This window comes from Amblyomma maculatum, chromosome 1 (assembly GCF_055883805.1).
Source record: "Amblyomma maculatum isolate TAMU_Amacu chromosome 1, ASM5588380v1, whole genome shotgun sequence".
NCBI lineage: Eukaryota > Metazoa > Arthropoda > Arachnida > Ixodida > Ixodidae > Amblyomma > Amblyomma maculatum.
This window is the reverse complement of record NC_139344.1, coordinates 440,799,468-440,811,450: the sequence shown is the minus strand read 5'-3', so window position 1 is coordinate 440,811,450 and position 11,983 is coordinate 440,799,468. Positions and strand designations below refer to the sequence as shown.

General features: G+C 43.6%; 1 protein-coding gene across 1 annotated transcript; it reads right to left on the bottom strand.

Annotated features, from left to right (window-relative positions):
• Window positions 1-4,638: 4,638 nt before the first annotated feature.
• Window positions 4,639-9,302, bottom strand: LOC146209562 (galactosylgalactosylxylosylprotein 3-beta-glucuronosyltransferase S-like). The gene is made up of 5 exons (XM_084580484.1): window positions 9,296-9,302; window positions 8,842-9,077; window positions 7,270-7,473; window positions 6,397-6,690; window positions 4,639-4,817 (listed from the first exon to the last, which is right to left on the bottom strand). The coding sequence occupies exons 1-5, from the start codon at window positions 9,300-9,302 to the stop codon at window positions 4,695-4,697; spliced, it is 864 nt and encodes a 287-aa protein (XP_084436610.1). The 3' UTR covers window positions 4,639-4,694.
• Between the last annotated feature and the right edge of the window lie 2,681 nt (window positions 9,303-11,983).

The window sequence follows — 11,983 nt, the reverse complement described above, 5'->3', positions numbered from 1 at the left end:
CACTACAAAAAAAAAATATTTTCAAGGGATATTAGTGATGCGCGTCATGTTAGAATTTCTGGCACTGCGTAAACGTATCTTCACTTGGTCGAATACTATTCGGGGCTGTTTTTCATGGACTGTGACGTTATTTTAACGTTGTATTTCAGTAGTTATTTTTTATTTTTATCTGGCACTTCGCTATGAGACACCTCACTGGCAGCTGCGCTTTGGAGCTTCCCTCGGTACCAGTGTGCCCAAAACTCCATTTCAGTACCGACTTTCTGGGGAGAAAACAAAATCAGCAACATGCGTGATGACCATTTTACACGGTAGGTATTTCGAAGTTTGTATGAGTTGATAAGTACTGCTCTACCATGGAGGAAGGAAAGAACTTTGGAGAGGCCCTGACGTTATTATTTTTTTTTTTGAAGCCGGCTCGGCCGCGCCGCGACCGGACGCTGCAACGTCTGTCCTTCTGCTTTACCCACCGCATTTTCTTTCTCCCCGACGCTCACGTTCCTAGGGCCCTTAGCAATACTGTTGCTAGTGGCCCGAGTTTTCATAGCAACAGCGTCGCCGTTACTAATGGCCCGACTTGGCTAACCCTAAATTTTAACCTCACTTTGGCCTCACTTTCTCCGATGCATTGGGAATGGCAAGGGCCCCTCCTAAGTTGTTTCCTTCATCCATATTCTCTACTAACATGGTTACACGGCAGTGTGTTCCCCAATGATCAAATCTGGGACCCCTGTTATTCATAGTGTATATAAATGATATCACAAGTATTCCTAACTCACCTGATTTGATCATGTACGCTGATGATACCAAAATGTTTTTACTGACTGTCCCTGTCTGAACTAGAAATTACGGCCAATGATTACTTAAACAACTTAGGAATTGGGTTGATGACAAAAACACTCAGTTTGAATCTTAATAAAACTACTTACATATATAGGCCAATCAACATCATTCTTCAATGTAGTATAGTAAATAAATATAACAGCAGTGTTATAAAGTAAGTTACGAATCACAAGTTTATAGGCGTTTGATTCAATGAAAACCTTTGATGGAATACGCACATTATAAATTTAGTAAAATATTCAAGCAGAATGGTAGGATGCCTTTACAAAATTAGTAATTTGGCACCCGTTTGGCAAAAGGTTTAAATTTATTTCGCCCTTTTTTATTTCAAACTGACACCCTGTATTCTCATATCGGGAACCACTACTTCTACAAATATTATTAAGTGTCTTGGTCTCCATAAAGAAGCCTTTAGAGCTACTGAAGGCTATTACGATATACCGCGAGATTTGCACACAGACCCCGTGTTTCAAAAATATGCCATTTTACCCACTCATCAGATTTACTATTTTCGTCTCCTACAGCGAATTCGCCATAGTAGGATGCATGCTATTCTACCTAATAGACTTGCGGCAATATACTATCTGAGAACACGAAGAAAACTTGTACCTATTACTCGGGCCAACTATGGAAAACAGAAATTAACTTTTCAGGTGTCATGTCTTATCAACAAAAAAACGCAAATAGTGGAATATTCATTAGCGCCTAAGATATTAAAAAAGAATGTAAACAATATTAACCCTTTAACTGGCAAGATCAGATAGAGCGATGCTATAATTTTTTTCCTTGGTTTGTATCCGTTTCTATTAGTCAAAATGTACATCCAAAAAAGTGGGAATGCGTTTCAACAAGTATTTCAAAAAATACAGAACGTCAACAATTTTGTTCATCTGCCAAGATAGGGAGTACAAAGGTGACAAACTGACATGCGTCAGACATGTCCTGCTTGAGGTGGAATTGAAGAAAACAGTTGGTTGCCGCTTTTCAGGAACAAAAAGAAGTCACATTTGGTGCACTTGAAGCCTGGCACACCTTTATGGCAGAGAGCACAGCGCCATCTAGCCTGCTGTGTTGACGGCGACTTCCATAAAACAGCGTTGTTTCCATGGCTACAAGAAGATAAGTACGTTACTTGTCGGCAAAAGAAAACAAAAGCATGAGGTGATGAAAAGCTAACGTTCCGCGGTGCTCATTTCACCTTTATATGAACGCGAGTACTCATATTCCCGCCATAACCTATCCCTACAAAAAAAAAAAAGTGACTTTGAGCAGCTCACATACAAACGGTAACACAGAGCTAGTTCTAAACAGTTTTCTGTGTACCTTTACGCGTCCTGTATCACGTTCAAACCAATTGTGAATATAAAAAAAAAAATTACCGACGATTACGTTACTTCCTAATGCGAAATTTGAGCGCAGCAAATAAGCTGTTTCACCTTTTCGATAGATTGAGGCAAAGAAATCGAGCAACACATGTATGCGCTATCACAGAATTTTTTCGTCTCGCTCATGGCTCAGAAAGAACTGGCAGATAATTTCGCAGTGGCGAACGGCAGCGGCAATTTCGGCTCGGGCGGTGCACATATACAGATCCGCCGCCACCGATCTGGCTCTCTGATTGCCACCGCACAGGGGTTGCATTGGAGGAGGAGCGAAGAAAGGAATTAAGTTCGAGCCGGCGCTTTGACAACCGGAGACTCGCAGGAAGAGGGGGAGGGGGGCGGAGATGGTTACGAGGCCGACGCCGACGCCGACGCGAAACCCAGGAACGGACGGCGAAGAGCTGCGCTCTAAAACAAACAGCCGACTGCACAGCCGACTGCACAGCCGACTGCACATCATTGACGGTAAATTTTTACCTTATTCTGGCAGCTCAACAATTTTGTAGACTACGTATTATGTCCTGCACAGACGCTTCTGTTGCGAAATAGGTTATACTATTATGGGCCACATTTAGAGACACCTATACAAAGAAATAAAATTGCCGCCATCCTTAACTTCTAATATCGGCTGCTGCTGAGGCCAGAACTCTGCCAACGTGTCGCGCGCGCGTAGAAGACAACGACGGCACTTATAGGTTGAACACGGTCATTACGAGCCATCTATTAACGACTGATACAACTTTATTTCGGAGACTACTACATAAAAAGGCTAAATTTAGATGAACACGTTCTAAATTTTAGGGAGAGGCGTTTTGTGGCTGCCTATAGTGGGTCAACAATATTGTTGATCTGCTGGTTAACGTGTGCTGTGCGATGTCAGAGCACGTTAAAGAACCCCAGGTAGTCGAAATTTCCGGAGTCCTCCACTACGGCGTCTCTCATAGCCTGAGTCTCAATGGGACGTTAAACCCCACAAACCAAACCAAACCAAAGGGTTCAAATGAATATCCTGTATAGTTTCATAGATCGTAGTCGATGTGGTTTGTCTCATATGCGGCTTTCTTTTGTGTAAATAATTCCTGCTATGCAATGTATGTTTTTGAGTGCATGGTCTGTTGACTTGAATATACAAATGAATACTGGATCTGTTGATACCTTTAATATATTGTATCGAAATGTTGCATTATGCTTATTTTATGTGTTATATACACACAAGGTTTGTGCTATTGTCTGTATTTGGGAGTCAAGGCCCAGTTAGGCTTGTCGCCTTTCGCCTTGGCTTCCCCTTTCTTTTTTGAAAGAGAGAAAATAACGCCAACTTCAACTCAAACTCCAACATTTACAGATTTTAAATAAATAAAATACCATCAAATATACGTTGCTGAGGTTGGTGCGGATGAATTTTAGGCCAAAGCGGATATTACGTACCTAATATGAACCGCTAATCGACATAAATTTACGTAAAATCAGTGAATAAATGTTTTCATTTCAAACCTAAGGATACAAGGTTGTATAAAGAAACACAAAGTTGTCCACATCGATGTTCAGCCCTGTTTTGAAATTGCCTTATTTCACAATATGGTTCGAAATATCAAGCGTCAGATATACGGGTTTGAATTCTGGCTGATTTGACATTTACATATTACATATTTATAAAGTGATGCCGCTGCCCATGATATATATATATATATATATATATATATATATATATATATATATATATATATATATATATATATATACATATAGCGCTGAAATCAAGATGGTTGCTTCGACATCTTCAAATATAAAGACGCCATCTTCCTCTACACAAATATCGCCGTCACTGCCTGAAACTCTATGGTTAGTTTGTAGCATTTCTTGGCGACTGGGAGGGCGGGTGTTTACAGTGTACGTACGGTATGCATCCAGGGCAGAACGTAATACCTAAGCGATAATACACTCTGAAAAGAACACCTTCTCGATCGGTCAAAGTCAGAGAGTGCACATTGCTACCGCTCGAATATTATCAAAATCTCGACAGAGCTCGGCTTTGCTGAACTGATTTCATAGACCTTGTCGCTCGAAGCCATCGCTTGCAACAAGGGTTTGAGTTGTGGGAGTTCCTTAAAGACATCCTGTATTTTCTTTTTTCCTTACTGGATGGAGTTACTTAGTCACTGATCTTTGAAAAATTTCCTGTTTTGCATTGAACATAGTTTGTTGGTAGTAGAAACACGAATGAATACCAGCTTTAAAAGGTCAATGACGACAAAATGAAGTTGGCTTGAATTTAAAAATGCCAGCTTCTAACACTCTTATTGAAAACAAAGCAACTATCAGCGCTTCTTTATATAGCAAAAAAAGTGTTCTTTTTTATTACTACTTTTTATTACTGGCGCAATATTTATCTGCACACAACGGCTATCAGTCATGTCAATCGACTCAGTAGTTGTTTACTTGCAAGACGTTTAATCTTGTACAATTTTTTTATTCGCCTAAAATATTGTTGTACAACAGTGGAATATTTGTGTTCAGCAAGTTTTTCTCGTCGCGAATCAATATTTTTTTAGGAAACGTGCCTCTGACCGTCTTCGTGTGCCACACGAGAACCTGCGAAGAAAAAGGAAAAAATAAAGGTTATCCTTATTGGACATCCGCTAGTCACTTCTTCTCAGCTTAAGCATTGAGGAAGTTTCGGACTGAAATTCATTCGCGGGGCCGAGCTGTGCACTACACCAATTGCACATAAAAGACAGAGTTGTGCGTAATTCATTACTCGTAACTCCATTTTTGAGTTAATTTGTAAATAACTGATTACTTCTTGATGCGAAAGCTTCACTGTGCCATGTAAAGCCAAGGTCACCGTGCGGAGCCGGAGCCGCTGCTGCGCATGCGCCAAGCATAAGTGCACCGAAGCGTGACGCCAAAGTTACACCGCAGCCTCGATGCGCTGAGCCACGGGCACGCCGTACGTGACGTCAGAGTTGCAGCCCTGCCGCTGCCGCCGCCTTCTCCGCAGCCTGACTGCTCCGAACAAACAGTGCGCCGATCAGCCGCCGACGATTCTAAAGCCTCGCTGCGCATGCGTAGTAGGTACAGATTCGACGTGCGCGCGACCTCAGAGTTTCGCCGCCGCCGACTTCAGAGGCTGACTGCGCGCGTCACGCATATGCAGTAGCTATAGATGACGTCATTAGACGGCCATTTATAAAAACAGGATGAGGTGTTTGTCTTGAATTGGAAAGTGCGCGCGTATACTGCGGCCAACATCAACGGCTACTATGGGAAGCCACGTCGACGGATTCTGAAATGCGGCGTAATCTTTGTATATGTCTTAGCTAAATGGGCGACAAACAGAAGATAAACTGCGATATTAAGAGCTTTACTGCGTGCAACCGTGCGTACAAGCGTTCGCGACACACTAGGTATAATATAATAGAAGCTAAGCCACAGCAATTTTTCAAACAGTAACATTTCGGATAATTCAATAAATATTTTGGTAATTGAGTATCAGTCACCAACTACTTCCGGGCAGAAAATGCTGCAGGGGCGAAGCGCCTGTGGCAAAGCAATTGCGTCAAAGTGTGCTGCAACACGACAGTGCGCATGGGCGCATCTGTAATTTTGCACTTTCCGCTGTCTTCGTTCTTGTTGTAGCTTCGACTGGCCTCTGTTGAAATTCTTCGATTTCAGGACAAATCGAATGAGGACATCAGGAGCGCCACAAGCTTTTGGCCGAAGAATTCAATAGTCCTCAAAATTCGTGTTGCCGGGCTAGTTGGTTCTGCATATGGTAGATGAAAGTAGCGCAAAACCTTTGATGAATGCGAGGAAGATACACGAAAGATACTCAAAACAGTATCCCTTCCACAAGTCATCGCAGAAGAGCCATCTGCATTTAGTCAATATTATCGTTTCAAGTGTTGAACACTTCAAATTAGCGCCGTCGTTTGTTTGTTTGTTTGTTTGTTTGCTTTCTTGCAATGTCTTATTGCTGCTTCCAAGTTATGAAGTTTACAGCTGTGGTCGCGCGAAAGCTCAGAATAGTAATGCTCAGCATGCGTATCACGCTTTCTTTGCAGACAGGTAGGCATCAACATTGGACTCGGGAATATAATGATGTCGCTGCGTGCAGGCGAGGGCATCGACCATTTAGTAAAATCAGTGTGGAGCGCAAGGATCTTATTACCTCAGTGCAGTTTTCGGCGAGTGGTTCGAGGTCATCCAGCTCGACGCCAAGGCTGCTGAGAAATTCTGTCTCCAGCATGCCCGCCTTATGGGGCATTTGGGGGTCCTGGGCCGACAGCACAAGCCGTAGGTTAACGGCGAATCCGGCCATGTCCATGGGAAAGCGGCGATGGGCCGGCTGATAAACGTCATGGAAGCCAACCACTCGGCCCTGGGATGACACTACGGGTGCACTGAGGCCAAAGCCTTTGATCAGTCCCACCGGAAATACGCCCACACGGCAAACCTGCATCATCTGCATCATATATGTAGGGTCAGTGAGTGCGTTACAGCACCCGAACACTCAGAAGGGTGAACTCTTTCTAGCTCTCAAAACGAAACACAAAGTGTCACTAAGCGTAGGCAGCTCGAAGTAGGTGATTTCCTCCTGTTACATCATGAATTAAGTTTCTACCGATAAATAATGCATAGGCGAAATAACAGGTGCAGCTAGGAACGCTCTTGTAATAAAGCACGATCGTGAGTTTTTTGCGACAGCGGATGAAAGATCAAGCTTTAAAGCGCTGGATAAAATTGTCAACTAATAATCCTGTATTGTCCTGGAATGTCACTGGCCGTATGGCCTAAGTATTTTGACCGTGTTTTTGCGCATTGGAAACATGATTCTCAAAATTTTCCATCTTGTATACATTGCTCAAAATTACTCAGAAAACTCAAGTAGGCATTATTTAGCTCTCCAAGTTATTGTATAATCGCGGCTGCCGGTCATAGCCTCAGATATTCTAGGAAGGCCCCCTCTATACAGCATGGTTGAGCCGGGACACAAGAAGAATAAAACGAACAGAAAATGACTTTACTGGAATGATAGGCTCACCTGGGAGAATATCCTGTGGTCATACGCATTATCGTCGTCAGCGAAGTACAGCACCCCGGGCAGTGTGGCGTTGGCACGCAGCCAGGCTAGTGCCTTCAGCCGCTGACGCACTCCTCTGCCTTTCTCGGGATTCCGATACTCGACTGGAGTTCTCGCCACGAGTTGGACGCCAGGCAAGGCAGAACGGTGCAGTGTGTCATGCACCTGCGAGCAGCATTCGTCGACTATTCAGTGGCATGATTACTGCAGGTCGTCAGCCAGGGCGAACATCCATGACCCACCGCACGTGCGCATTCCTGGCTTGCTAAGGACTAGCGTACTGGGTCAGTGAAATGTATGATATAAATGCCACTAGAACATGATAAGCGAAGCAGCGATTAGTGCCCTTTATGCAGCAGTCTTATTTCCTTAGTCATGAGGAATAATAAGTTACTAGGACTTCAACGGTGGAAGACGTTGTTTCCTCAATAGAACTTGTGTTCGTACAATTCACAATATTTTGGACGAATATTCAAAGATATTAAAATATAAAAGCAAGCATGTCAGCTTAAATATCGGTTTCTAGGCATTCTACTTTGATGCTATATATCAAAAGGCCTCATTCTCATTAATCAGCGTCGTCGTCATTGCTATTGTCAGTGTTATGAGCGAGAAATCGCCGGCATGGCGCTGGTCACTGGCAGAGGACATGCCATCGCACGTCATCTGCCAGTGGCGTGCGATTCTATCATTTGCAGTGACCAGACAAATGCGATGTCACTTGGCATCGCGTTGTGCGACGTTACGAGACCAGATGATGTCGCCGTACTGTACGCGTCGCAAATTAGGTATTTGAGATTGGAGGGTATGATCGAAATGCTGTCTTCCACGACTCTTGTACACCGAGTTGGACACGCTGCTCCAATGGCACGCAGGCGCACGTATGGCTTGATTAAAGCGGAGCTTTTATATATCATCGTTGCGTGCTCTCTCATATAACCTTGTGCATTACGGCAGTGTGACAATTAGTATGTCCGTAATGAGAGCTGCGGAGCTTTAATGATAAGTAATATACGCTTAGCAAAGCGCGTGTTTACATGAACAAGGATCCGCGAAAAAAGCCACAAAAGGACCTATCATCGCTGTCGCCTCGTGCCCAGAAAGGTGGAACTTAAATGGCTCTTCTTTTCACCCCTGTATTTTTCCTCTCATAAAAAAAGTAAAAAAAAAAGAGGAAGAGAAAGGGCTAGTGACCCACCAATTTTTTTTTCTGTATATCTCGATTAGAACACCGAAAACAAACTCTGAAAGCGCGTAGAAGTACCAGGAGTATACTTCCACCTTCAGAGCCACTAATGTCGCAGCACTGAATTTCCCCACTCTGCCATTTGTTTTTCGGAATCTTTTGGTCCGCTTAACGCCACTCAGAGCTTGCAAGGTGAGGAAGGGCGCGTGGCTGGTAAACGGTATCTTTATAAGAATTCAAATGCGTTTCACTGTCACGCCTTATTCATCCCGCAGGAGGCTGGAGCAACAGGAGGAGTTTTTTTTTTTTTTTTTCGGACGGTAAATTCCCTGAAATATTACATTTACTCTGACGCTTAGCCGTGTCCCTCGTATCTGCGCTGAGAAGAGTCGCACCAGTTTCGAAGGCTTATCGGCGTTTTCGACGATGATCCAGAAGATGCGCACCTGGGCCAACAAGAGAGCCTGTGACACCCTCACCAGATCGGCGGCCTGAGTGGACCTGCGATAGGTGGGCGTCACCACGTACAGCGTTGGGCCTCCTGTCCTCACAGCTCCACTGGCGCGGATGTCATGGGACTGTCCTACGTCCAATAAAGACTGGAGACTTGCAGGAGATCCTGGAAATTACAGCTCTTCTAAGTTAAATAGCACACTTTTCCGGCATACGTATTTACGTTATCATTGTTAAACACAGTAGAAACGGTTGCGCAATCTTCGCTCGCTAGGGACACAGTGTTTCCTCGGCTGAATTATTCACACACTAAGACCGTTAGCGCGGCTGTCGTATTAGGGCACTGACCTCGCATTTGGAACTTATTTAGGTAAGGTAAAAGCACTCCGTCTTACCCTGAGCCGTCTATGGAAAAACGCTTTTCTGGTTATTTTGCGAGGCATGAAAGAATCGAAAACAAACGGAGTTTGGTTTACTAGCCCAAAAAAAATATAAATTCCAAATCGTCTGGTGAATAATTTATTGTCAGTCGTTTCTATTATGGTGCCACTGTGAAACAATTCAGAGCTTAGCAACGATATCATGCTGACACGTGAGTTTCTAAAAGAGGCGTGAACAACTATGGCAAGAATAATCCCCCCTTTTATTCTATATCATTGTTTTCATTTTCGGTTCCAAGCAGGTTAACGCAGTAAAGATTAATAATAATAATAATAATAATAATAATAATAATAATAATAATAATAATAATAATAATAATAATAATAATAATAATAATAATAATAATAATAATAATAATAATAATAATAATCGCTTCACAAGAGGGGAAAGGCACAGTATCTGTCACACTTGTTTCTGTGGACACGTGAGCTGCGCCGTAAGGGAAGGGAGGAAGGTGGGAGTGGAGTGGAAAAAAAAGAAAGAGGAGCCGTAGTGGAGGGCTACGGAGCACTTTCGACCACCTGGGAATATTTACGTGCGCTGGCATCACACAGCACACGAACGCCTCTTCGTTTCGCCTTCATTGAAACGCAGCCGCCCAAAGCTACTCCGTCAATCAGAGACGCCGCAGTGAAGGGCTCCGGATAGTTAGACTACCTGGGGTTCTTGTACACTTACATCACAATGTACACGGGCTCCTTGCTTTTCGCCTAACCACTGCGTCACAGCAGCGGATAAACGCAATAAACAGATACTTTAATCCGTTTTGGCCCATGATGGACTTGTAGAAGCATTTATTTTATAACTGCAAAACTTATCTTCACCAGCCAGATTATGCCCACCGCAAAGCAAATGCCACTCATATCCTTTACAGCAACCCAGTCCTGTGGCTGTCGCATCCATCTGATACTGCAAACTTCCTACTCATCCGCTAACGTAACGTTCTGTTACCACCGGCTATGCTTGTCTTAAGTTAAAATCCTATGTTGAATTCTTATAAACCACAGGTTATTGATCGTTTTAGCGAGATCAAGCAGGAGAGGAAGAAAGTACTCTCTAACCGGATTCCTTGCGCCGGCCCTTTGTTGCCAGTACCGAGTGGGCTGTGCATTCGCACGCTTCATACACAGCAGAGCGGCCTTGCACCTTGGTATATTGTCGTTTGAGAGACTTAAATACCGTTACTAGCGCCCCTTATAGTGGTAATCTCATCGGGACAAGCAATGCGTGATCGTGAACTGCACAATCAAGGCAATCGCAATATGATTGCCGAGAGCGTATGCGGGAAGCATGCATCGACAGTCCGAGTGCGGCTGTGATATGTTTTTGCTTCACCGTTTTCCAGTCTATCCTGATTTAAACCGCCTATGAACGTTTTGTGTAAGCCAGATAGACTTAGTACCAATGACGGACTCACAAACATGATGCCCATTTCACTTCCTCCGCCGTAGTAAACATGAACGCCGGGCAGGCCGTGCCTCCCGCAAGCCCTCCGCGCCAACGATACGGTGGATCTCTTCCGCCAGCGCAAGAAGAGCGTGCTAAAATCTGTTCTTTACTTCAACAACAAGCCGAAAGCAAAAAACAAAAGCTCTTTCTTAGGGATTTGTGACCCATACTGTGTTATTGATAACTGCAATACAAACAAGTTACGCAACACATTGCCGCTGGTGCGGCACGCGGCTCATCGTCTGCACGCTGGCTCCGCTGCTAAGGCGTCATCGAAATTTACATCTTTCTTTTACGGATACAATGGGATCGGCAGCAAGGCAGTTCCATGAGTGACCATTTACTCTAGCGCTGAGCCATTACAAAGTGCCGTCGGATGTGCCTTCGATGCGAAGCAATTTAGGCCTAGCGACGACTAGGGAGTATCGCTCGGCGAGAGTACCGTAGTCCTCCTCGCCAGTGAACGGTGCCGTTTTCGTAAGCGCTTTCGTAAGGAAACTAACTAGTAAGTATGCTAGTCACAAGGACGGTGAAATAAAGAGCATTAAGCAACAGGTGAAAAACACAGAAAGTAAAAATTGGATAAAATCCATGGAGAAAGTGGAAAATGCAGATCAGGAAGGAAGTTTTCTTTGATAACTCAAGAGGCAGTGCCCTACTTTTTGAAGCTAAATCATTGTGCTTTAGAGCACGCAGCTACAAAAAGAAATTTAACAATGTGCTATATGTGGTAACACCAGTGAAACAATTGACCATATTATACTCGAATGTAATGGTATCCATCCGGAAGTTGATGCAGGCGCAGTCGTTGTTGTTGTTGTTCTCCTCTAATGTGATGGCACATACCCACACAGGGGTTTGGAAAAGAGTTAGGGTGCAGAGATATTAGGTTTGGAGATGTATAACTACAACGGAAAAAAAATAAATGCTAGGGAATAGAAAAGGAAATGTAAACATGATAAACCAAAATATAAAAGAGTAAATACTAATGCACGCAGTAGGAGAATAGTAAGATTTATATGTACAGATTAAAACTTCAAAGCATATTAGCCAGGTAGACGTTTTGTTTCTATTAAGGCCGCCCTTCAGTCGGCATAGACGTAACCTGTGATTACGCATCCTCCATTGGCCTTCAACTTTCTGTGT

What these genes read in the sequence shown, in the direction of transcription:
- LOC146209562 (XM_084580484.1), bottom strand. An exon ending in ACCACAGGATATTCTCCCAG is followed by an intron (nt 6,691 to 7,269) that starts GTGAGCCTATCA and finishes TATATGATGCAG; the next exon opens with ATGATGCAGGTTTGCCGTGT. An exon ending in TCGCCGAAAACTGCACTGAG is followed by an intron (nt 4,818 to 6,396) that starts GTAATAAGATCC and finishes TTTTCTTCGCAG; the next exon opens with GTTCTCGTGTGGCACACGAA.